The sequence below is a fragment of the Leuresthes tenuis genome, unplaced genomic scaffold, assembly GCF_036924035.1.
Source record: "Leuresthes tenuis unplaced genomic scaffold, fLeuTen1.0.hap1 SCAF_9, whole genome shotgun sequence".
Taxonomy (NCBI): Eukaryota; Metazoa; Chordata; class Actinopteri; order Atheriniformes; family Atherinopsidae; genus Leuresthes; species Leuresthes tenuis.
The window spans coordinates 9096631-9123952 of record NW_027325363.1 but is presented as its reverse complement, the minus strand read 5'-3'; the positions used below and the strand labels follow the sequence as shown (position 1 = coordinate 9123952).

The 27322-nt window shown below is 40.4% G+C and overlaps 2 protein-coding genes across 3 annotated transcripts; both read left to right on the top strand.

Annotated features, from left to right (window-relative positions):
• The first annotated feature begins 47 nt into the window (after positions 1-47).
• On the top strand, positions 48-14560 carry LOC140314119 (scaffold protein ILK). The gene is made up of 13 exons (XM_072392181.1): positions 48-187; positions 1355-1598; positions 8347-8512; positions 9314-9409; positions 9505-9601; positions 9710-9793; positions 10005-10090; positions 10200-10309; positions 10534-10661; positions 10880-11001; positions 11119-11218; positions 12729-12859; positions 13010-14560. The coding sequence occupies exons 2-13, from the start codon at positions 1510-1512 to the stop codon at positions 13157-13159; spliced, it is 1359 nt and encodes a 452-aa protein (XP_072248282.1). The 5' UTR covers positions 48-187; positions 1355-1509; the 3' UTR covers positions 13160-14560.
• Positions 14561-16180: 1620 nt separating this feature from the next.
• Positions 16181-26488, top strand: apbb1 (amyloid beta (A4) precursor protein-binding, family B, member 1 (Fe65)). Of its 2 annotated transcripts, none has more exons than XM_072392177.1 (14): positions 16181-16323; positions 18403-19067; positions 19314-19519; positions 19603-19662; positions 20431-20510; positions 20607-20673; positions 21442-21588; positions 21914-22041; positions 22781-22895; positions 22998-23082; positions 23172-23252; positions 23359-23474; positions 23663-23839; positions 24023-26488. In XM_072392177.1, exons 2-14 carry the CDS (start codon positions 18425-18427, stop codon positions 24176-24178), a joined length of 2061 nt encoding a protein of 686 aa, XP_072248278.1. In that variant the 5' UTR covers positions 16181-16323; positions 18403-18424; the 3' UTR covers positions 24179-26488. The 2 variants fall into 2 exon arrangements, with proteins under 2 accessions (XP_072248278.1, XP_072248277.1); XM_072392176.1 differs by having other exon boundaries at positions 21914-22056.
• The last annotated feature ends 834 nt before the right edge of the window (positions 26489-27322 follow it).

Genomic DNA, 27322 nt, shown 5'->3' with positions numbered 1-27322 from the left:
CGCCTTTAGAGGGCGTAGCGTTCTCTCCGTTCAGTATACGTTGGCACGCACGTACGGTGGCTCCGAGGGTGTGGACGTCCTACAGTACTCAATTTACTGAGACAACTAGCTGTAACTATACACCGTAAAACGCGGCTAATAACTTCTTCTTTTACTACATTACATTGCAGAAGGTGGATAAAAAAAGGTAAGTTTATTGCTGTGGATACAATTACTGTTGGTAAAGGAGCTTTAACCACAACATAGTGATTTTTGAAGGGATTCATCAGTCAGTCAGCGTTAAATTAGAGAAGTGGAGACAACCCGCGACGTCAGGATTGTTGGTTAGCTTGCTAGCAGAGACCTGCTTGCGTCTCATTTTGCCAGCTGCATCAATGTGCTGGATTTACGAGGAGCTAGTGGAGGCTTTTCTGTTAAATACAACGTAATGAAAGCAACCCATGGCGCTGCCTGGAGCTGTAAAAATAGCCTTCTAAACTTTGAGCGTTTCCCACCTTTCTGCGTTAGCTAGATAGCAGTGCAGCTAGTCAAACTGCTGTTACAGTGAGTTCATAACAGTGGATTTATTACTGTCACAACAGATTATTGCTGTTTTAACAACATTTAAAGTAAACTAAACACTGTAAATCTTTTCTTTTTCATTGTTATTGTAATTACTGCAAAAGTGAGCTCCCAGTTATTTGTCAGTGCCTTGCTGCTCTTCAACATTGCCACAATAAGCTGTTCTTACTAAAGCTTTGCATTTATATTTTTATGTGGCCGAGAACTACATGATTGTTTAATCTGTGAAAATGAAGTTATTCACGCTACTTACTCTGTGTGTACATTTTGACTTAAGATGCTGTGTCATAGATTGATCAGGACATATCTCAATTATTTGTTTTGTCAGTGTTTGATCATTTTCACGATAATGTCAATGTCATACTTCTGGGGAAAAATAAAGTCAGGGGCGAGATATTCATGTATCTTGTTCTGTTTTACTTTCATTTTAATACCTCATTAGACATACATAAGCAAACAGTAGCAATGTTTGACATATTTGCTTAATAAAAGACGCTTCATTCCTTCATTGAAGGTTTTGTGGATTAAAGAAAGGCTGAATTAAGACACGGGTTGGATTGTACAAGGTGTTTGGTCACAGCTGAGTTTTGTTAGTCACAACGCAATAACTGCATATCCACCCAGTATTACAAAAAGGTGGATAACATTACTCGGCACTCCTTGTTCCTTGCTTTTCAATGTTTCAAGCTTTGTATGACCCGATAAAAGCTGGTCAGAATTAAAGTCACTCACAGAAAAGGGTTTAAAGAGGCGATTTCACCTTTTTTGTCCCTTTTTTTTTTTTTTCTTTCAGTGTGCCCACACCCTTTGACTGTGGTCATAAATGAGGGACTGATGCTGGTCAGGACTCGTCTCAGCCCCCCAGGTCACCTCTTTCATCAGTCGCAGTCTAGTTTTGCATCTGCTCTCACGGGTGAACTTTAGCAGAAGAAGAGTACACCAAAAAAAATGGATGATATCTTCACGCAGTGCCGTGAGGGCAATGCGGTGGCAGTTCGCTTATGGCTGGACAATACAGAGAATGACCTCAATCAAGGGTGAGTTATGACCGTCTATGACCTCTTCCCAAGAAAACATGTTTGAACACAAGGTAGCAGGGACAAAATTATATCATATCGACTCATAGCTGACTGTTTCTTTGTTAATCTGTATTTTATTTGTTTGGTAAAAGGTGCAAAAATGATCACTTATCTGCACCCTTTCTCAGTACAGGCATCACACCCTTGGCTGGGATTTGATTTGGGATTTTATTTTGGCCAAAAACTGCTTTCACAGCAATCTTCATGAGACTTGCCACAGCTTGAATTTACAATGCCAGAAAAAAGCAGATTGGAATCTCAAAGAAGCATGCTGTGTATTTACTTACTTTAAATGATGCATTCTTAAACTCGGTCCTCGATGCTGACTCAAAGCCCGCCTTTTCAGTCCCCAGTGAGCTTGTGGCCTGACACTGAACCCATTTCTTGTGGGCCATGTTTATATCCGGAATGCCAGCAGAATAATTCTAAACCATGATGTTGAACAGGAAGCGTGCTGTGATGGCACAGTTAGTCATGATGAATAGTTGTTGCTGTAATTATTCAGTCTCTGCAGACATTAAAAGAGTTCTGGACGAGGCCCTGGGCAAATCTTTTTGTGTCATTCAAATATTCCTCTGAAAGTGAAAGAGAGAGTATCAGCGTGTGTTCAGTCTCTGCCGTTTGTGTGAGACTGGACAGTATTTTATGTGGGGTATATCACACGAGTCCTCACAGAGTCACAGTTTTTCTCACACATCATGTCATATCAGTCGCTGCCGTTTGCCTGACGAGAAGCTGCACGATTACACAAAACTCTGAGTCCCTCCAGAGTAACAACATGTTATTTTGTAATTAAAAACTCGTATCAAGCTGAAAAGCACAACAGAACAGGAGCGGATGGTGAAAATATCGTCACACAGTCAGATAGAGAGAAGAGGCTTCATGTGCGGCTCAGACACTTTTAAGCTGTTTTATTTTGGAGATGACAGAAACCACAGATGAAGTTCGGACACGCTAATATCTATTGTTTTATTAACAAACACTGCTGCTGATGTGCATGTCTTTTAAACTGACTGTCAGATGCTTAGCTACGCAGTTATTTAGATATAACATGGATAGGTTCAGATTAATGGAAACATTCAGTACACCACATGTCTGTCCGGTAGTCAGTCCTCAGCAGCCCCTTCTTCTTCTTTCATCCTCCTGACTCCGTTCAGTAAAACAGCTGCAGAAAAGAAAAATGTTAGATTAGCTTGTTGATCCAGTTTTGATGGCCACCCACAAATGTCTTTGGATGTTTCTGTCCTAGATTTAGACAAGCGGTATTTGTTTGTAGAGCAAACAAAGAAAGAATGAAACGTCCTGTTTAATTATGTTCTTTGTGTAGCTTGGAGTAGCTTATCTTTTGTCTATTTTCTCTCCGTTTCAGTACATTTTGGGGTGAGACTCATGACTAATTGACCCCCACGCATGGAGTGCTTTTTATAGTGACAGCGAATCGCTTGCAAAATACACTTTCAATCACTTTTAATACTTTTGCAGAGTTAAACAACAGAAAGATATTTTTGTTAATTTGCGCCACCTCCCAATTGTATTTGTAATGCAGACGAGGAAACTATGATTTATGTTTTTTTAATTTGGAGGCTGAATTCTGTTCAGCAGAATTTAATTTAGCTAACTCCTGTTTAAAAGCTGTGAAATTCTAACGATGTTAGGAAATAGTTAGAACACAGATTAGCTCACAGAATATACCAACTGCACTTCCTGTGGAATATTTTGAGTTCCACTGTTTGCTGTGTTTTGTCCTCAGTGTCTCTTTCTTGTGAGATTGATTGCACTGAACCTCTGTGGACAAGTCTGCCCACATGTGACGTCCCCATTAGCTGATTACACGTCAAGCTTCCTTTTCCGGTTGATTTATCCCCATCAGTTGGTGGAACACATTTATTCTTGTCCTTTTATTTTCTCTACAGAAGCTGTTATTGTTCTCTGTCTGTGTTTTAGTGAACCCACAATACTCTGGCCTATCTGAACTATAATATTTTCTGTGCTCCCTGATGACAGTGTGTTTACACTGATGTAACTCTCTGACTAAGTGTAGTTGTGGAATGCTGAATCTCCTTACAAGGAGTCAAACCTGGGCCTCAGGGGAACCATTTACCACCTACCAAAACTGGGGGAGGAGATTATTATTGTGGGCAGGGCTGGAAGAGGCTGACCATCTTTGTGTGTATGTGAAGCCAAATAGTCAACTTTCAAAAGAGGAACGCACAGCTAAGCCATAGAAGCACACATCACTTTACCCTCCTCCTCTTATATATTTCCGGTATTTGGCTCCCAGCGGTATCAGATAGCTCCACTCATTTCCCCTCAATGCTTCCTCAAAGCTTAGAGAGCATCATTTGCAAAGTTTAGAGCTTATCCTCCCAAATATTTGTTATAGAGTTAGCAACCCTGCTGGCTCAGCATTTAGCTACAAATGTTATTACAAGTTCTGGATCTGGGTTCAAAATTAAACTGGGGGATCAATTCAGGTCTGCACACAGTTAAATCAAGATGAGTTGACTGACAAATGTTTTTAGAAATGTCTTATATTCGTGAAAAAGTCTGTTATACTTGTTCAGAGTAAATGGTGATGTCTTCAGAGTCCTTTTTTCATTGCAACTTTAAACCAAAGCCCAAAATGATTTATTATTGTTTTTTTGTATACTCATAGAACCAATTAACCTTAATGGATAACTAAGATATTAGCAGATATTTTTAAGAGAAAGTGTTCATTACACATGTAAAGATTTTTGAGACTCCTCATTTTTCACAGTGCCACATTTTGTGCTGGTTTTGGCCTCAAATCGCAGTGAGTTTTCTAGTGTTTCGTTGGCCAGTGTCGCGTTGATAGATGTCTCTGTCTGACTCCTCAAAATATGCATCCAATCGAGTACCTGAGTAGTGATTATCATTCAAGATTATCAGTGACGTGAGGGCAAAATATCTTGTCTTGTGTTTTTAAAGTTGAAATCCCCTGTTTGCAAAGATATTTAAACCGTTTTAATCATAATGTGTGTCACATCGTGTCTTGATCAGTCTGTCAAAATTACAGCTTTCAGACACATTGATGGTACATTTCGGCATATTTCTGGACAGTTTTTACCATTGGTACAATACTGAAGTCTGTATATACTCAGCAGCATGTCATTGCCATAGAATTCATATTGTGTCAAGTGAACTGTAAAATGATTGCTTTTCTACACATTTCAGCCTATTTAACAGTCAGTGTTACACAGAACAATGACTGATTTGTTGATTAGAAATGAGCGTAACTGTTAAAAACTCAGAACCTCTCAGGACATGCTGAGGTTTTTAGAGGGCTTCTTTCTTTGTTTCAAAGGGCACTTTCGGCCTTCATGGGTTATTGGAAAGCAGTGTATGTGAAAGGGGCTTTAGAGTGTGAATAGAACCTCCTTGTTGGGGTTGGCTCTGTGAGTCTGTTGCAAGCACTCAGTTTAGTGCTCTGGAGGCCTGTTCGGGCAGGTGGGAATGGATTCAGTCAAATGAGTGTTGGAATTTATATATTTTTATTTTGTTTTATCAGTTTTAATTCTGCCCTGACTCAGCTGGATGAAAACTCGTGCACTGCTGAGGAGTCACACACAGGCGTGGATTGAATCAAAACATGAATCACAATAGTTGAACTCATTTGATCACATGATTAGTTGTGCATGTCGCTGCCTGGATGCCTGACTGCTACATATCATCTCTCACAAAGCTACATGCATTAACTTGATTCTGCACAGCTGTTTCTCATATCGGGTTTCTGCTTTGAGAGGCACATCGCTCATTTACTCCGCACATTAGAATGCCATAACGCTAAATTAGCCACTAGCATAAATGTGAAAATAATTTTGACATAACGATGAAATGTGCTTTAATGTCGGGAATAAAACATACGTAATCTCTGAGTTCTGCACAGACAACCAAAGCATATAGACTGAGTTAAGGGATTAAATGTATTGCCAACATGAAAACACTGAAAACATAGTAGTTATCACATAATCACCATAAACAGTAACCGTCTACATTCATAGTTTGTAGTGTCTAGTCAGTGGAATTTACTATTCTTTGTCTATTTGTCTATTGTGTTGTTTTATGAATTAAGAAATAGAAAAGGGAAATAAAAAAGTTGCTCTCATATTAAACCCTAAACTTACTTTGGATCAGTTTAAAGCTCCAACAGTTCAACCAACAGAAAATTCAGCTTATTCAGTGTAAGGTCTTGTGTCACAATTCTTTAGATATTTTGACGTTGGTCAAAAACCTGCCACAGTCCCAGTTGACTTCTATTTTAATTCAAACAGTGCCAGCTGCCTGTGCCAGATCAGTCCTCTTCCACTATGCTGCTCTCATCCCAATTATTTACTCGTTTATTTTTGTTCTAATTCTTTTCACTCGTTAGATTTCTTCTTCTTCTTCTTCCCCTTAGCTGACATTTGTCATTTGACCTGGCGTGGGTGTCACTGCAGAGACATACAGGGTGCAGACAGGGGCTCTTCCTCTGGCTCTTCAGTCTGCCAGGCTGAGCTCTGCTGGCAGGTGGAAGTGCCTGAAATAAATTACCGCAGTCCGAATGGAGGGAGGTGAGCATTAGAAAACCCCGGCACTCAAGAGCCTCTGAGGCTGGCAGATGAAGTTAGCTTAAAGGGAAAATCCATCCTATATGATATAAATACATATAGAAACCAGAGGGCTCAGCCTCACTTGATGTAACCACAAAAGTAGATTTTCAGCACTTTTATGTGAATTGGGGGCTTTAATTGTTAAGTAATCATCATGATGAACTGTAAGGGGTGTGTGATATTTTAAAAGCACTGCAAAAACTATTTGCAGTGCATGTTGGGAAAGTAAAGCAAAGAAGGATTAGAATAGATTTTCATTTTGCCAGATGTAAAAGTCCTTATGTTATTCTGTAGTGAATAAAACATTGTGCTGAGAATAACTGTAATCAGTTTGCTGTGCAAGCAAGTAAAACCACTGGCTTTGCTATTAATTCTCTGTTCCCTGAAAAATGGATTACTTAGTGTGTAATCTTATTTTCTTTTATTACATCCTTTCAAGTTAGACAGTTGCACATTAGACGGCAGAACTTTTGAATGTTTTATGCACCTCATACAGATTCTATGATTTAAATAATTAATTAATTAATTAATCACTTGTTCCCAAAACGTCTGGTTTTCCAAGGTTAAATAATTTTTTAAAGACCAAACCCCCTCAGAGTTAATGCTGTAAAAAGAAAAGCAGCAAACTGTCTTCTTGTTTAAAAATGGATGCAGCAGAGTTTTACATTTATACAGGACTTCGTTTTAACCTGGGTTCTATGTTTCCCTTCAATTTGGGTGCAAATCACTGATAAAACACAGCAGAAAACACGAATTACAATCTGAGTCAGTCACTACACAAGTACAGGATCTTTTACTTTATCATGGACATTCCCCTCATCTTACCACACTGAAGCCGCTGAGCAGCTGCTGGTCATGGCATGTTCAGCCCTATTTACCCCAAATGCAAGGGGAAATTGGGCCCAGGTTGAAAAACACTGACTCTTTCTTTAAGCAGTAGATTCACTATCGAAATAGTTGAAAATGAAGGCATGAATAACTGATTGTTTCAGCTCAGATTTGCAACCTTAAATATTGGATCTCATTTCTGTAAAGAGCCTGCTGGGATTCTGTTTATTATGTGCTTTCTTGCTTTCGAAGAACAAAGAGTTAACATAACTTCACCTACTCCTGCCAAACAGACTCGAGTGTTGGGCTGAATGCTAACAAAATCACATAAGTGGGTCTGTGGGGAGTTTTTCTCTCTTGCAAAGGCTAATTAGTTTTTTAGAATGTGGCTCTCTGGTCTGAGAGGAAATTGCCCTCTGAGTAGATCTGGTATGATGGCAGCAGGTCGCACAGATAGATGTCTGTTGTGGGACTGAGGCTCTCTGTGGGGCTCTTGATCTGTTTTGAGTTGATCTGTGCAGGATGTGTGAATGCAGCCAGTGAACTGATGGTGGTGGGGGGGGGCAGAGTTCAAATTCCTGCAGATTCATAATACGCGCTCAGTTCTAAGACCTTTTATTATGCTGCCCACTCATGGTGTCAGGACAAGTACATAACTTTTTTTACAGGAGTATTGTACTGGCTTACAGTTGAATGAAAAAGGACAAAGATTGGAATATAGGATCAGTGCCATCCAGATGTTTTAGTGGATGGGAAGGGGAGAAGATGAGGGAATGGAAAGAGCAGTGGGAGGAAACTTCACAACAGCAGAGGATGTGACAATGAGACCAGAGAAATGGAGAATGACAAACTTACACATGGCAGCTGAAGTTTGTGTCAGCACTGTTGAAGGAAGTCTCATTTGGCCTGACGAGGTCTGAGCGGATGCTCCCCCTTCCCCTCCACCCTTCAGTTTTTCTTGATTGACTTGCTGTCACCCAGTTCCTCCTGTTTCTTAATCTCTTGTCTTTATCTCCTTGTCACTGAGGCAGCACATCAGTCCTGTAGTGGAGGCCTCTGTCACACATTTGTCAGTGCCGGTGTCAGTGAGACAAAGAGGACTGATGAGTGTCAGAGGTCTATTAGCTGTTGTCTCAGTCTGGGTGTCATCAACTTACTATTTTAAAGGGAGAAAGTCCCGCTCGGCAGCTTTCCGTGCAGTTTTGCCCTGCTGTGCTGAATGTTTTTGTGAAAGCTGTGCTGAATGCGCTGCTCTTCTGTCACTGCAGAGATGACCACGGCTTCAGCCCCCTGCACTGGGCATGCAGGGAGGGCCGCTCCAGTGTGGTGGACATGCTTATCATGAGAGGAGCACGCATCAACGTCATGAACCGGGGAGACGACACACCTCTGCACCTGGCTGCCAGCCATGGACATCGGGATATTGTGGGAAAGGTAATGTTCATGTAAACGCTGGGAAGCAGAGACACTGGAGGAGGTTCCTTCCACGTTCTTTTATGATAACGGTCATGATTGTCACGAGTTTCCCTGACAAACTGCTCAAGATAGATATGTTTTCTCTCTCATTCTATTGTGATCCAACCAACTATCATCACATTAAACCTTAATGTCATGTACAATGCTAAGCATAAAAAAGGTGACTGAGGAGTGACAGTAACATCACTTATTCAGACACAGCTGAGTAATGATGATATGTTTCAACAAGTTTGCTTTATGAAAGCAGGATATTGTGAAACCTGAAATGGTGCAATCTGACTAGCATTTATACAACCCCAACTGCACAAAAGTTAGGACGCCGTGTAAAATGTAAATAAAAACAGGGTGCAATGATTTATAAGTGTCATAAAGCAATATTTTATTCACAATAGAACACAGACATTGTGTAAATGTTTCTATTAATCACATCAAATGGTGGTTTCAGCATTTAGTAAATACATTTTGTTGGAAGTGTTATTTATTGACAGAAATATAAAGATAATTTATATCTCAGCATTGCACAGAGAGCTGTTTACATAAAGGGAGACTTCAACCGCAGGGTGTCTGACTTCGAATAACTGCTAGGCAACTATTGAGTTTAATATTAGGCATGTCTCAATACCTCTGGTATGTAACCCCAGGCAAGAAAAACCCAGCATCAGTTTTCTTGGTAGCATAAAGTCTTATCTCTGTATACAGCCCAAACAAGATATGACCAGTCTTACAGTGCTTTTAATCTATTGTTTCTCCTTCTTCTAGCTGATCCAGTGCAAAGCAGACACGAATGCAGCCAATGAACATGGAAACGCACCACTGCATTATGCCTGCTTCTGGGGCCAAGACCAGGTGGCTGAGGTTGGTGCGCCCTCTGGTGGTGATAGAGCTAAAAACTGTTATGTTGTATGTACAAGCGTTGCTCACAGCCATCTTTTTTTTGTTTGTTTGTTTAGGACCTTGTGAATAGTGGGGCTCAGGTTAGCATCTGTAACAAGTATGGGGAAACTCCGCTGGACAAAGCCAAACCTCACCTGCGCGAACTCCTCAGAGGTGTCGCATCTGCTCTTTTAACAGATTATTTCTCCAGCGCATCGCAGTCGTAAATGTTTCTGTTTTTTGTTGCTCAGATCTGATCTTTGCTATTTCTCTATCGTTCAGAAAAGGCAGAGAAAATGGGGCAGAGCTTGACTAAAATTCCATTCAAGGACACGTTCTGGAAAGGCACCACGAGAACTCGACCCCGTGAGTCCCAACAACTCACAAACCGCTGACCGTTTTCCATCTGTTTGTTTGGTCAAAGTTTGCATGAAGAGAAAATTGTTCCATACAGTAGCTTTAAATAAATCCATCACTTGTTGAGTCTGCTTTACGTTGGTCTTGATTTGACATTAATAATGGATTTCTGTAGTCTGAGTGTCAACATGTCACTTAATTTGGTCTCCATGTGTTTAAGGCAATGGCACGTTGAACAAACAGGCCGGCATCGACTTCAAACAGCTTTCTCTGCTCGCTAAAATAAATGAAAACTACTCTGGAGAGGTACTTCATATTCTTCTTGGATTTTTCATTGTGCTTTGTATTCATTTTATTCATTCTCTCTCTCTCTCTGTTCTTTTTTTTTTATTATTATTATTTGATTTATCTTTAGCTGTGGCAGGGCCGTTGGCAAGGAAATGAAATTGTTGTCAAGGTGCTGAAAGTTCGTGACTGGACTGGAAGGAAGAGCAGAGACTTTAATGAGGAGTATCCCAAACTCAGGTTATTATTGAATCCTGACTTTTCTACAACGTGTATCATTGTTACTGTTGTGCTCATTCATGTGTGTGTTATGTTGAACTGAACTCTACGTGTTGGATATTTTGAGGGAGGTGAATCACACACAAAATATCTGTTTATGTCAAATGCCGTGTGCGTTTGTCTCTTTTTGTTCTTTTTATTTTCTGTCTCTCTCCGCTGTCGCTCCCTCTTTGGCTTCATCCCAGGATATTTTCCCACCCAAATGTCCTACCCATGTTGGGAGCATGTCAGTCTCCTCCCGCCCCTCACCCTATCATCATCACACACTGGATGCCTTATGGCTCCCTGTACAACGTGCTGCATGAAGGCACCAGTGAGTACTTCCACTGCGCTCACAGAGTTCATACTGGTCACCAGTTTTTGCGATTTGCAGGAATTTGTGATTCTTCTTTTTCTTTTGCACTGAAGCATTTGTCATTATGTTGCCATCGTCTTTTTTTTCTACAGTGGCAATATCACTGTCATCTTGTTATGTGCTTGAAGGCAGCTTGGCTTTAACCTGTTATTTCATGTAATCCATCCTACTGTCAGATTTTGTGGTGGACCAGACGCAAGCAGTCAAGTTTGCTCTGGACATTGCTTCTGGAATGGCCTTCTTACACACTCTTGAACCCATGATTCCTCGCCATTATCTCAACAGCAAGAGCGTAATGGTAAGAAGAACTTCATTATACCTTTCAGGATCATAGCCCATCTACTTCTCGTGGATGATAAAAAACGCAGCCACCAAAAAAAAGGTGACATTTCAGTGAAATTTCTTGTTTCCAAAGATCGATGAAGACATGACAGCAAGGATCAGCATGGCAGATGTCAAGTTCTCCTTCCAGTGTCCTGGCAGGATGTACTCGCCTGCATGGGTGGCCCCTGAGGGTAGGCATCACTCATACAGCACAGATCTAAACTGACAGCAGAAGCCACACAAGCCTGAGCCAGAATGATGGATGCAGGGATCTCTACTCTGTCTCAGAGCCAAATGCAATTTGAAGCTGATTTCCCCTTGAGATAAAGTGAAATCTAAGCAAGTTACAAACATAAACTGATTATAGAATGTGAAAACAACCAGGGAAAGTTTGCAGCAGTTCTGAAAACAATAACAGACGTCCTCAGAAAAGCTTTAGAGTTTACAGATCAGGGTGAATGCATCACCACCAGTTACCTTTGAAGCAACACCAATACAGTGTGCGTATAGTAAAGTTTACTATTTATATGGCACAAGTTCACACATATATGTAGGTTTGATGAACCTAATGTGGAGAGAAAACTTCCTAACCTGAACTGTAGAAAGATGGAAAGCGCATGTCCGTGAACTAAATTGGTTGTACACTTTAATCCTGATTACAATGTATAATCTAAAAGAATAACTGAGAACTGTTGGGGTCAAAATGTCCCGAGCAGCTGAGTCCATGCAACTGAGTAACCAAAACCTTGCTGCTGTTAGTCTCAGGCTTCCCACATTTCGTCAATCTTCACCGTGCCTTCCATTACAGGCAAAAGGCTAAACCATAATAAATCGAATGTATACTTTAACGGGATACATTTCCATTCCAATTGATGGATGAAACATGACTTTGTGGCTGCTGCACCACTTAAGGGTTGTAGAAAAGGAGGATGAGATTTTAATTTGGGCACTGAGGACGATGTGGTGTATCCCACACGTACTTTCAGACAAATCAGAGCTAATAAACTACAGCATGTGTTGAATTTATAGCGTAATAGAGTGAAGTGTTGTTGAAGTAAACCTGCTTAAGAGGTGGAAAAAATGAATTGTTTAACCAGTTTCCCTCCTGTGATTTACAAAGAGAATTGAGCCAGATTTTCCATTTCTAATCCTTTCCAACTGTAGCCTCATAACTGCGTTTGTGATGTAAATCACAGCTTATCGGAGTTCTTCACTTTATCTCCACGGTGGAAATGTAGTTTCCATAGCAACATACACTACAGCAGCTATATCACAGGATTTTACTGGGCATGAAAAAGACTGTTTGGCAGGAGATAAAATGACACAAGTCAAGTTCAAAGAACAAAGCAATACCATCAGGGAGTGATATTTATTATTACATTTTAATGGTATAGTTCTCTACTTGTCAGTGGATGAATATGTGCCTGCTCACATAAACTAACTGTTTAAGTGGATGCATAATGTGCTTAGCTTTAAGTATTAAGCAATCGTACAAAAGACTCCTCTTGAGCTAGACTTAAATAATAAAAGATATGAATGTGGTAATTCCACACTTGTTTATTGTTGCATATCTAATGTGTAAACATGCAGATGCTGTCAGAACACTGTTCTACTTAAAGTCCTTTAGCAGTGAGGGAAGTGGCACGATGCTTGTTGTTTAGCTCCCTGCATAACCATTGCTTGCTTCTCTTTGGTTCCCAGCGCTGCAGAAGAAGCCTGAAGAGATCAACCGTCGCTCAGCTGACATGTGGAGCTTTGCCATCCTGCTGTGGGAGTTGGTGACCAGAGAAGTGCCGTTTGCTGACCTATCCAACATGGAGATAGGCATGAAGGTCTGCGAGACTAATGCTTAATAGATCCCATTTACATTTCCAAGTGCATGTAAATGTAGATGAACTAATTAAATTGCCATAGCTTTCAGGTGAAAGCTTGTTAAACCTATTACTTTAATGCATTCGGTGTCTTTTTGTTTTGTAATTTAGGTTGCCTTGGAGGGTTTGAGGCCCACTATCCCCCCTGGCATCTCACCACACATTTGCAAGCTCATGAAGATATGCATGAACGAAGACCCAGCTAAAAGGCCCAAATTTGACATGATCGTGCCAATTCTGGAGAAAATGCAGGACAAGTGAAAAACCTCCCGAGCCCCCCTTTATTGAACCAACTAAATTCCCGGATATCTTACCCCAGACGTGACTCTGGTATGGTGGTGTGGTGCTTACCAGTATTGCCTTAAACACATCCTCTACTACTGCATTCAGTGCTATTGTAGCTTCTGCTTCTGAGATGAGTTTGGTGGCAGTCACTACTTTTGTATTGTTATTTTGTCAATGTGATCTGAAGTTTATATTATTATCTATTACCGTCTTTGCTACTGAACTGCTGATACTGTCTTCAGAGGAGTTACCATTGACTGTTCATCTTCTAAGCTGTTATCGTGTGGACTGACTACAATCTTCTCCAGTGACCGAATAACCTGTGGAGGTCGGCATGGCGCCCTTCTGGTTTGAACCAGTGGATGTAAGGCTTTATTTTATCCCGAGTGGACTCTCTTTTAAGAAATCGTCCTTTAAGATAACTGCTGTCTTAAAATGGTGGCTCACGATGAAATAAACAACAGATTAACCCAAACCTTGTTTGTGGGAAAAGGTTAATGTTTGTTGTTTCAGTGGCAACAAAATGTACGCAATGAGCAAGCATGTCAATTGTCAAAAGTTAGTGTAACCTAATTATTAAAACTTAATTTAAATGAGTGATGCCCTTGGAATGTTGTGCCACTTGGCTTGGCTGCATAGTGGTGATGAGCTTGGCCTTTCTTGAGCATTTCTAACCCGACAGTATCCTGAACAACCTGCAAACCATTTCTAACTGGCCACACAAGCCTTTTCTTTCTTTGGGGCCGTGACACTGTGTTGAGCATTTTTGGGAATATTATGTTTCAAATGCATTGAAAGATTGAGACTCGTAATTATAATAATGTAATCAAACACACCGCTGACATTTTCATTTAGTCTCATTTTTCTCTGTTTTTCTCAACTTTTTCATTTGGAATGTTGAGCATAGTCGGCCTCTGTCGAGATGTGAACTGTATGCCTTTAACTGGAGTGTTGTTTTCATGCTGAATACAGGAAATCTGTTTCCCAGATTTTAATGCTTTGCATTCTTTATCATGTTGGCAATATGCACTCCTATTCACACTGTAATATATCTCTGTTCGCAGGTACAGCTAATGTTGTTGTTAGAGGGAACTTCGTGCTCCTGTTTTTTTTTTTTTTATTGTTCAGAAACTGCTGCCACCGCCAGGACATTACGGGGTGGAATTTACTTCCTGTAAACTGTTATTTCTTCTAATCCTCTGTGTGACATCTGGCTACCAATCACATGGGTTGTTTCCTTTATCTGCGTCCATTTTGTGCCTCCACCAGCTTGCTTGTTTGTGCCGAATCACATGGTTGAAGCCAAATTCAAGAATGACTTATACAAATGTATGTATTTATATATAAGTGTATATTAAAAATTAAACATATGGACAACTTGATGGTGTCATTTGTAGTGGGACGTGGAGGATATGGGGGTGGAGTGTAACTTTCCAATTGAATTGATTTATTGGACCTATCAGAAACATCTACCATGTGTTGATTAGAAATTTGTGATCTTTTTATGGGATCTGAGTTGCACTTTAATGGTGAAATGACGAACAGAATGTTCATGAGCTGTTGGTAGAGAAATATGTTTCTATGGTCCTGCAGTTACTGGGTATCATGCACCAATGGCCATATTGAGCTCCCTGTGGTCTTGTGTCTCAAAGAGTTTGTGGATACTATTGTCATATTCATGCAAGGTTTCCTTGTAAAATAGAAAATCCTTGAGGCAAATTAACTCTCATCACAATACAATAACAGCTACAATTAGTCTTGTTTACAAAAGAGCAAAAACTGTTTGAGCATTGTTTTTGTTGGAATATTCAACTTCAACCATAGTTTTTACCATTTTATTACTTTGGTATAATCATTCATGGATAAATGTGTGTACTTTTGTTTACTTATTAACATACCCTTCTAAATTAATTAGAGATTATTTAATTTGAGGCAAACTTTAGATGCATGGCTTTTTATTTTTATACATCTGATTTGATCAAATATTCTGGTACAACTGTCTGATTCACTGTTCAGAGGGCTTAGAAATGTGCATGATTAACATGATTTTTTTTTTTTCAGTTTAGACTTCAGAATCATTTGTTGGCCTTGTAAACTCTTCAGCTGGCAAGCCACCGCTTCTTACTTTACAATAAGCTACAGTGTAGGTTGTTTATGTTCTAATAAACCATCAACCAAATTTGTAGGTCATCAGTTGTAACTAACTCTGGGTAATATTCTGAGCTCCACGTGGAAGTGATTTGTGCCCAAATTATAGCGGAGAAAAAGTGCTGCATTAATATGTGTGCTGTGGGGGAATCATGACTTAATCTGCAAAATGCTTTGACACCAGACCAGTAAAGTACAATGTAAATTAAGTCCATTTATTATTATTAAACATACTATTAATAACTGATACCATCAAGGTAAAAAGTCCATCATTTAAAAGACAGATTGACTACAACATGATATACATTTAAAGACTTTACAGTATATTTATCATAAGTTACACTCCATATATACAATGGAGCTGAAATTATCAAATTCAACTGATCTATATCTGTTGAATATATATATATATATATATATATATATATATATATGTATGTAATATTAATATACATATATATGATATTATTAATACATACTATATAATATTGATATGTAATTAATCTATATATCTAGAGAGACATATATATATATATATATCTATTTGAACGAAAGACCACTATCAATGCATTATTGACATTTCATATCGGATAAATGAGCATAAAAAGTGGTTTCTTGAGATAAACATGTAATTTGGTGCAGAGTCCCGTTCCTGACGCATCAGACATTGTAGTTAAAGCCGTTTTCACAGAAGCTATGTGTGAGGACTTTAGTTTCGACAGACTGGACTATGTTGCGCCGGATCAGCATGTCCAAAAACAGTGAAGAGGACGGTGCTGATTGATGGAGCTCTTCCTGCTCTGAGCCTGAGGGGCAGCAGCGGGCCCTGGCCGTGACGTTAAGCCGTGACGCAGGTTCGCCCTCCATCACTGGCCGAGCCCACTGACTGAAAACACCACCCAGAAACCCAGCGATTCCTCACGAGTTGTGGAAATATGTAGTTAGCTCGCAAAGTTCAGCATATTTTGACAGCAAGGGGTTTGGTGGAATTGGTAAGTGACCATTCTTAACATTATCTTGATAAATCGGTGTTACTTCAGACGTTTTGAAGCTCCTGTTTGGAAACGTCAGCTAGCTTGCTAGCTAACATTAGCCTAGCAGAGAAGACGGTGATGATGGCGGATGATGCCCGTTATTTCCAGCTTCAGCGAGGACATCTGATGTGTATCGCTGTATTTCAGATTGTAGCCTGCTTAAGAACAGGATTTTTATTATCATTATTCTGGCTGTACCTAAAATGTTGCCCTGGGTGGTTGTATTTAACTTGAAATGTGAAACGGAAAAGGTCGTGTTGGCAAATGGAAGGTGAAGCTCCTGAAGTACGTTTCTTATTCGTCCAACGTATCCAACAGGGAAAGCTGCCACATTCATGGCTTACCTGGCATATACGAACAAGAAACGAACGTCATTCACATTGTAGCGACGCTACCAGTAGCTTGACAGTTTCTATTTAACAGGGAAATATGAACAAGTTAACTCTTATACATATATTTTACAAGCATCCACAATACGTACAACACACAATGATTGTATTAATCAAGAGGGATTTTATTATTGTTCCAAAATATTACCAAACATTTAACATCAGTGCCCTTCCTCATTCTGTTATTAGGGTGTTTGTTAGCATTCAGTTGTATCAGACCAAAAATACATGGCACCATTGATGTATAGAATAGGTATAACAAACAAAAGTTACAGAAAATGACAAATTAATAATTTTTAGCTTTCCAGAATATTCGGGGACTAATTTTTCGTAACTGCTTTAAGATCCCCATCTACTGGCGCTGTGAAGTCTCCATGATCAGCTTTAATTGCAGCATCAACCAAGGATCATTCTTTTCCCTTTATTGTAAATCTTAAGTTTGACACGGGACCTCAACAGGATTTTAGTTGGATAAGGAAGGGATGAGCTGATTATTTGGTGAACTTTGAGGACTTTGCAGGGTAGCTAAGCAGTGGAAAACTTACTCAATACAATCGAGTAGAGTCCTGAGTAAAGATCTTGAATCATAAGGACTTTACTAATGTTCAAACAGAGATTTCTTTTTATATATGTCAGTCTCATTTTTGATACCATTAACCAAGCTCCACCCTGTAGGCACCTGACTTGAAGAGGCACTCCCAGTTTGATGTGACTCATCACACACTTTTCCTCTGTGTGTATTTGCTATAAGCTTTTAGTATAGCAGGGTTTGAACTGATCAGTAGTTCTGGGCTACATTGTACTCACCCACTTATCGATCTGCAATGTTCCCACATCACTGTATGGCGCTTGGTGTCAGTATATTTTATGCTGCTGTGTTGCCTACAGTTGAAAAAACAAACCTAATAAAAGCCTCTGTATAGACAAGTCTAACTATTGTAAACGTTTTAATGGAAAAATCATGTGTTGCATTTTGTCTCAGTCAGTTCAAAGCTGATTCAACTGAACAACCATCAGAGAGCCACGTTATACTGTCTCTTTAAGTGTCTTTCCGAACATCTGTTCGTGTTTTCCCTGCAACTCTGCATTTTCTTCTTAGAATATGTTTCTCTATGTGGCTCATAGGGCAGTATTCATAAACACCAAGTGTCTGTTTAAACATCCCATGGACTCGCTCTGCTGCATTGACATCACAGCTATGATGAAGATCATACTTTTCTTTTGTTTTTGTTGGCCTGGTAAATCACCGTAATCCTATTCCTTGTCTAAGTGCAAGTCTGAACAAGACCTCGACTCATTTGCAGCAAAAATATTTGAGTGGTTATTTCAAACGTGTTATTTTCTGAAAGATATTTCCAACTCTTTTGAATGACCATTTCCCTTAACTTTAGGCCGTATCCTTGTAATCACACGACTGTGTTTCCCTTGAAAGCAATAATGTTTAAAGAACGTTTAAGGGTTGTAATTGTAAATGTGTATCGAAACAATGTAGTCAAAATACTCACTTGGCCAATGATTGTGTGCACAGTGCAGGTTTTTTTAAAGTATTAAAAACAATTTAAAATTGAATTATTTTTGTATTGATAGCCACCTGCCAAGTAGCATGCAATTTGTAATTATAACAGATCTCTTCCTCTGTCTCCATCAGATTAGTTGCATGGAAAGTTACCATGGGCGGTCATGATGATGAAGATATGACATATGTTGTAAATAAACAAAAGCAAGATGAAGAGCTAAAAAACAAGCTGAATGATGGTAGCCACTGGTGTGACCAGGAGTCCACTGGCAACAATGCCAAGTGGGTGAAAGAAGGCCAGAACCAGCTACGGAAAGTAGCCGAGAACCAACAGGATCAGGACCACAACTGCAATATCAACCAGAATGGAAATGAGGAAGAGTTTCCTCACCCGAACATCACTCAGGAAGAACAACAGGGAAACGAGGAGCAGACCAAGTCTCCCAAAACAGCAATGACCCCTGGCCTCAGTCAGGAGGAGTCCAAGAACATCCTTAATGAGCCGCTACTCATCGACACTCTGGAGTTAACAGAGGAGAAAGATAAAGAGAGAGAAGAGGATGACAAAGAGAAGGAAAGTAAGTTGGAGGAGGAGGATGAGGAGACATCAGGTGGCAGCAGAGGAGAAAATGTCTCCGACCAGGTTAGCGTAGAGTCTCCCAGAGAAGGCGGCGTTGTGGGGAGAAATGCTTGTCTCCTCTTTTCCAACATGAACGGGACACCAACCGATGAAGAGTCCAGCTGGCCTACGCTGTCTCAGGACAACACCGCCGACAGCTCTCCAAATGGCAATCGAGGTAGATAAAACTGCACGGAGTGACTTTTAAGCCACTCAGTCTATCCAATATCTGTTCCCACAGGAGCGAGCAGCATAAACAGACAGTAATCTACTTACAGAAAAGAAAAACGGAGCTCAAATGCTGCTGTCCCAGTTTATCTGTTCTCAGAAGTATTATAGTACCAGAAAGTGTATTTGTAAATTTGGTGTATTGTACAACTTTAGTCTGTATTTCAACTTTTCCCCTTTGTTCCCTCTCTTTTAGAGTCCTTCTGGGACTCGAGTGCTTTTGAGACAGATACAGACCTGCCTTCAGGATGGATGAGAGTGCGAGATACATCGGGCACATACTATTGGCATATTCCCACTGGCACCACCCAGTGGGAGCCTCCGTCACCTCTGGGTAAAGTTGGGGACTCAATGATGTCCTCCACTATGTCCCTGGAGACTACACCCTGTGAGGAACCTGAGGTGAGGTCTTAACAGACATTTGGGGTGGACATGCTGAAATGAGAATCTCTTGTTGATGGTAGATTTTTTTTTACATTTTCCAGGAATCTTGGGCTCAACTTTCCAGCACAGACGAAGGTGCTGGTGAGGGGGAACTGTGGAAAGTAAGTCACTGGCAGATTTGAATTTGACTGACTCCCATTTTACAATCCGTTTGAATGACAACCGGCATAACACACAGTCATCAGCCCTCCACTGCTATGCTTAACAGTTGGTATGAGGTGTTTGTGCTGATGTGCTGCGTTTGGTTTTCTCCAAACGTGCTGCTGTGCATTATGACCAAACATCTCCACTTTGGTCTGGTCTGTCTGAAAGACATTGTTCCAAAAGTCTTGTGGTTTGTCCAGATTAATCTTTGCAAACCTAAGCTGTGCAGCCATGTTCTTTTTAGAGAGAAGAGTCTTTCTCCTGCAAGCCTTCCAAACAACCTTTTTCTGATTGTACTGTCCTGAACTTTAATATTAACATGCTAACTGAGGCCTGCAGAGTCTGAGGTGTAGCTTTTTAGGTCTTTTTGCAGTTTCTCTCAGCATTGCGCAGTCTGACTTTGGGGTGAACTTGCTGGCAGTCACTTCTTGGAAAGTGGGGATCTGTCATGAATATTTTCACTGTAGAATAATGGACTCAAAACAGTTCCTCCTCAGCTTTGTGTTAACACACACCTGAATGATCAGGTTTTTTATTTTTTATGTCCTGATACATGAAACGTCTGTATTGTAACAATGTGTATCTGCTTGTGTTGTGTTATTGTTAGCCGGGGATAAATATTGCACGCTTTATTCAGTGTATTAAGACTAACGATTGTGACTTTTGATGTTTAGTTTCTGTGCTGTTATTAAACCTGCATTATTAACCCTAATATTTGTGTTCAGGAGGAGGGAGAAGTTGCATCTGATCAAAGTCTGAAGGAGTTTGAGGGAGCAACTTTACGCTATGCATCTATCAACCTGAAGTATGTGGCGTTAAAGTGCACTGACTTGTCCATATTTACTACATTTGTAACTCGTTAGCTTTGCCTGTTATTAACTTACTTCTTCTGGCTTTGCAGTTACAATTGCTCCCAGTCTGAGGAAGAAGAGAAGCTTGCTCCACTGTGCACAGATTTAGAAACTAAGGTAAATCACGCCTTATGCTGAGTTTCTCCAATACGCTTAGAGTACATAAATGCGCTTTCAGCCACTCATGCACTCCTTTCAAAGAGTCATGTGGTAACTGATTTAACTGACAGCTACGGCAGGTTATGTAAGAACATTGAAGTCCTCTAACACACAAGCTGTTCAAGCATAATTATGTTGAAAAGTAGTAATTTCAATACACCTTTGGTACGCTTTAAATGACCACAGTGTGCTTGTCAAGCTAATATGAATTGTTATGGCAACATGATGTAATTGTGGGAAAATTCTGCATCATATTATAGAGAGTTTAGTGTCTAATCTGGTGCAAAAAGGGGAATATCAAGCGTGTACAGTGGTTTCTGTAGCATTTGCTCCATCTAATTGATAAAGCTGAGAGTGTTAGAAGTCCCACGTAAGAAAAGGACTTTAGGATCTCAGGTTAAATGTGACAAATGCTGTTAGTTTATTTCTTTTCTTTAAATAGAAAAAAGAAAACAACAAAGCATCAGAATCTGTCCATGTGCACTACACTGTGGCTGTTAGTGGTCTAAGGCATTTAGATTCGATCAGACAAACATTTCTTTCTAAACTGGAACTTGGAAAAGCCAAAAGTTCCCTCTTCTTCCAAGGTGCAGATACAATATCGTATGCAGCTTGTTTAGGTGTGTGGATTAGTGTAGTAGATATTTCTATGCCTCTGTGAATACTGATATTTCACAGGGGTGTTTCCTTTCCCTCTAATAATATGCTGCACATTTGTGCTTTCAGTGTTTTGCTGTGCGTTCCCTCGGCTGGGTCGAGATGTCTGAGGAGGACATGGCACCTGGCAAGAGCAGTGTTGCTGTCAACAACTGCATCAGGCAGCTGTCGTATCACAAACACAACCTCGATGACACTGCTGGTATTTGGGGAGAGGTGAGGGGATTTTCCTGGCAGTAAAGTGGCAGTCGGCGTACTGAGCAGTTTAACCTAGATGAATTTAACTTTCTCGTACAGCAGTATGTTGTTGGGTTTGGTAGTTAATACTAGCCACCATTCATCTTGGTTAAAGTCATTATTGTGATACCCCAGCCATGTGTTGTGACCTTTTTAAGAAGAAGTAGGTTCCCTGGTAAAATTGATTGTAGGAATTTAAGTCGAACTAACCATGAACAGCTATCTTAAATTATTAGCTGCCAAAATGTACAGGTGGAATGCTTGAGGTTGCTCATACTGTGTGTGCGTGTGTGGGTCATGACAGGGCAAAGACATGCTAATGGTCCTGGAGAATGACACCATGAAGCTGATCGACCCACTGGGTCAGACTCTGCTTCATGCTCAGCCAATTGGCAGCATCCGTGTGTGGGGTGTCGGCAGAGACAACGGCAGGTCAGTATCCACAACGTAAGCGCCAATTAAAGATGGTAGAACTACCTCTGATATATTTATCTCCTTCCTTAATGCAGCTTGAATCAGAAAGTTCTATTTATTCATGAGTCTGTTATGTTTGATGCATGATTCTACATTGAAATATTAAAACTGAAATAGCTCCACTTATAAACATCTTAAATTTGGAAAGAAAATTAAATGTTTGTGTAGTTGAAGATTCGATTTGTGTGCAGTGCTCAGTGACAGCATTTTGGGAATGAATTCACTTATTCACAACTTACTGAACTGTCAGGTTTATTGCCTTTAAATGTGGGAACGCCTGCTTTGAGTGGAAGTAGTTTCAGCTTGAGTTGTGTTAGGAAAATCTTTTGTCTGCCATTGTTTGAATATTCCACCTCTGCGTTGCTGAGTCTGTATGTCATGGTTTTAAATAATGAACCAAATCTGCCACAGTGTGTATTCTTTTGTGTGCTGCCGCCCTCTGCTGGAGTGTTGATAGTATTACAGACACAGATGACTAACAGATGTTTTTTTTCCTTTCATGCTGCATTTTCCATCCTATACAGGGAAAGGTATACATGATTATTATCCTTAAAATCCTGTTTTTGTGTTGCCGTTTGCTGCTGTGTGCACAAGTGCATCTGCGTGTGCGTCTGTGTGTGTGTGTTAAGTACACTTAAGCATATGTAAATGACTAAATATGCGAATGTGACCTTTTTCCATTTGATTTCATATGCAGGGATTTTGCTTATGTGGCTCGAGATAACCTGACCCAAGTTCTGAAGTGTCATGTTTTCCGCTGTGACTCACCTGCCAAGAACATCGCTACCAGCTTACATGAGATGTGTTCAAAGGTCAGGCCTCATTGGATTTAATTTAGCTTCATTATGAATTCACTGAATCCATGGATCTCTTCTTTGAAAGTCACATGTTGTCTTCACATAATTTTACTTCAGATAATGATGGAGAGAAAGGCAACTAAGCCAGGGGTGAGCAGACTCAACTCTGACCCAAGTAAACCTTTTGTCATCCCGGTTGAAGGTAAAGCAGTGTGCCTTTAGACATTTTAAATATCCTCCTAATTAAGACTCTGGAGCCGTGTGATGCAAGGTTTTCTACTTTCTGAACAGAGTTTCCTGCTCCAAAGAATGAACTCTTCCAGCGCTTCCATGTTTATTATCTTGGTGGTGAGACTGTGGCTAGACCAGTAGGTAAGAAAAAGAAAGAAGGATATATTTGGGGCATCATTATGATTCCTGTTTGTTTTTGTAGCTGTAGTTAATGCTTTGAATCCTATTTTGTGTGCATGTTTGACAGGAATGGAAATAATCAATGATGCATTAGAGGGAGCAATAAATGGCAAAGACAAAAATGACTGGACTCCCGTCTCTGTGAATGTTGCACCAGCCACCCTCACCATACTTTCAAAACAGGTAACAGGAAACTAACCCAAGTGAAAATAAGTCTGCTTAAACATGTGCTTTATACCTTGGGTTTGACTTCTTAAAGTTCACATTTTTCTGTTTGAAAACAGAAGAATTCTCCTGGGACTTAAATCGTTTTCGACACGTTTTGTGGCTCTCTTCTGTTTTTTCTTGACGGTGTACATTTCTGCGTGCAGGACGAGGAGGTGCTGTCAGAGTGCAGGGTGCGTTTTCTGTCTTTCATGGGTGTGGGAAAGGACGTCCGCACCTTTGCGTTCATCATGGCGGAGGGTCCCCGGGACTTCACCTGTCACATGTTTTGGTGTGAACCCAATGCTGCCAGCCTGAGTGAGGCAGTGCAGGCTGCCTGCATGGTGAGTCAGAACAGCAGAAATGTCAAAAGACTGCAGAGAGATCAGTTTTCTTTGCTAATTGTGTGCAGAGTAAAAATGCAAAAGCTGATTTTACACATGTGAATCGCAGCTGATGTGCAGGATTCCGTGTTGCGGCTGCTGTTTGATAAGCCCCATGTATGTGGTGTGTGTTCACATTTCCAGCTTCGTTACCAGAAATGTTTGGATGCACGTCCACCCAGCCTGGCCTCCTGCCTGCCCACTCCACCTGCGGACTCTGTGGCTCGACGAGTCAAGAAGGGGGTGCAGAGTCTTCTGGGCAGCTTTAAGAGCTACAGGTCAGGTTCTCAATCCCCATGAGTTCCAGCGAGGATTCCCATTAAACACAAGCTCCATCACCGCAGCCCCTGCTCACTGTCACATGTAAATGTGCTCTCTTATTATCCTGCCACTGATTCGCCTTACAACTGTTTCTTTTGTTTATTCGCTCGTTGGGTGCGTGGAGTAGTTTTAGGGGTAAATGTGTGTCAGATAATATTCAATGTTTCTTTTTTTTCTCCTTTTCTTTACGGAAGAATTTCAAACTTTCATCTCCAAACAGAAGAAGCCTCTTACATGAAGTGAGTTTTTTGTACTGGCTTTAGTATGTTTGTGTTTTAATCGAAACAATGATATGAATGTTGGGCACGGATGTATATTTTACATGCCGACACATGAATTTGCTTGAAAGAGAGAGGTTGATGGATTCCCTCACAGAGAAGCTCTCATCAGCTCGTCCTCAGTGCAATTTTCATCTCTAACGCTCCTCCTTTTTCTACGGTCTTAAGAACGTACTGTAATGCAGTCATCAGTTGGTGTCAAGGATCCTTTACTGATTTTAATTTAAATTTTTTTCCACAAACATCGCTGCACCTCTCTCTTCTACTTTAGGCTGTAATAGAAGCACTGTAGGTGTCACAGTCGTGTGCAATGTAGTTCTGGCCCTGATTTCCCCAAACCAAGATGTAATTTAGTCTTCCAAAGAATTGTATGGTCATCTGTCACTCCTGAGCAACCACTGATTTGAGTGTAGTTTGTTCTCATTCTGCATGAACATTTGCAAGTTCAGTGCTAGTGTGCAATAACCAGATGTGTCGGTATGATGTGGTGATGAGACGGCTGCCTTGCGATTATTTGTTCACTTTAATAAGCGCGTCTGAGTAGATTGGGTATGAGGCCAATGGAACAACAGAGCCATGTTGAAAATCATTATCTTATGTTAGAAATAATAGTAATAAAAGATACAAACTCTGGGTTTTTTCGCACAGCCGTTTACCAACAACAACTCCTGAATAGTACTGTAGAAACTCACCAGAAGCTGCATGTTTTGATAGCTTAGAGTTATTGGTGCCTGCAGCAGTTTAGTGCTTAAGAGCCATCAATGTATCCTGTAAATTCTTTGTGTTCCTGTATGGAAAGAGGAGGCTGGAACTGGTGTAATGTTTTTTGTGTTAAATAGGCATGTCACTCTAGTTAGTGTCAGTGTTTACCATAAGCTAGAAGTAGAAAGTTAGACTTACTGTCGCTTCAGACTCAAAAGACGAGAGCAGGTCAGTGTCTGTATTTACAATTTGTGTAAATGAGAAACAGAGATGATTTTTTATTTTAGATTCTTTTTTCCCTTGTCCGTTTTGACGTGTGCAGGCCCTGGCCTCTCCAGTTAACGCTTTCTTTTTTTTATTGTTTCCACACACTACAATGTACACAATTAAGACAATTGTCACATTAACTCATTAGATTTAGTTTTTATAAAGAAGACACTAATAGCCAAGTCGTATTTTATCTTTGTCTGTTGTCAGTGAACAATACTGTATGTAGCACAATAGTAATGGTCATCTCAAATATCAAAGATGCAGTTTGTAAGACATTTTGGCCATTTTAATCTCTACAGAGCATTTTTTTCACCACTTTGTCTGTGGTCTTCGTAGCTTGGGACGTCCCAAATTAACTGACCTCCGAAGAAGAAGAAGAAGTTTACAAGTCTGTTTTTATTTTATATTTATTTCTCAAATAAGCGACAAACACCGAGAATGCACAAGGCATTCGGTGGTTTCTTTTGAAGCATCACGGAGCGTTATAAGATAAAGTTATTAAATCATTTCAGTCATCTCGCTCATCAGCTGTGAGCATTACATTATAACTAAAGCACTAGTTGTCAACATCTCATAAAGAAGTGATATCCAGTTAGAAGAAAGCTGAAATCAGTGTGCCAAAAGGTGACCTGTGCGTACACACGAAGCATGTGTGAGACACTGCGACATATTTATGTTCAGAGAAGGGTTTGACACAAAATATGTCTGTTGTGAAAGCAAAGCTCTGTGAAGATTAGGTTTTCTAAAAATATTCTAAGCCGTGGCTCCAAAACTCTTAAAACTGCCTCTCTATATGTAAAATATAAGACTAAAGAAAATTAACCTACATTGACTCATATTACTGCCTTGTCACTCATGTGTCACTTGGAATTATTGTGCTTTTTCTCCTTCTACGATTGCTGTGTCCAGTCGGTGGCAACACTAAAGCCTGATGAGTTAAAGAACACTAGCAGATTAATTTATTTCTGGTCATGTAAATTAGGTGTATAAAATGTATGTATATAAAAGTCACTGCACAATAAATGTGAACATATCATAACTCCTCATCTTGTGGTCTTTTGGCATTAGTTGATATGTTTGTGTGAAGCCCAGTGGCTGTGGAGAGATTGCTTTCCAAAGGGCGGGTCTGGACCCCGTACCCTGAAAATGTCTCTGCCCTGGTTTCTGGTTGTGGGAGCGCTGGATTTTTTTTTTCATTTCCTATCAGTGGCTTTATCTGTCATTCCTAGATTTTTCATTAAAATGTAAAGAAGCCCCACACAGGCTGTCTGGACCTTTTGAATATATAATTGAGCTTCCGACACTGGTTTTACCGTGTGCGCTGACACTCTGCTTTCACACCCCGCTCCTGTGTCCCCGAGTCACCTGCTCACTTCATATAAGCGCTGCCTCCCCCACCTGGAGTTCAAAAGGATGGGAGGAGCTGGCTATTGTCTCCTTAAGAGATGGTTTTGGAGATAAAAGGTGCACATCAAGTGGCAGCCACAACAGAAGCAGGCTGGTAATGACAGGCTCCGCCCCCTCCACACGGATATCTGCGGCCCTGCCAGCGGGACGCCGGAGCTGTCGGACAGATCAAGGCCATGGCTGCAGCCGCTTCTGTTTGAAGGAGCAGACTGGAACCTCAGCGATGGGTGACTGATTGACTTCTGTTTGTGTAGATTAAACAGATCAAAGTCTGCAGCCCTTTCAGTCAAGTATTCAAGAACAAAAAAAGTACGGCTTACCTGAAACACTCCAGATATTGCTCAGATCATTTCACAGGATTCAACCGGATCAATGTGTGAAGAATTTTACATCTACACAAGTTGAAGCTGTCGTTTACGCAGTTAGCTAACATAATTTTGATCATTTTCCTGTCTTTAAAAGTTAA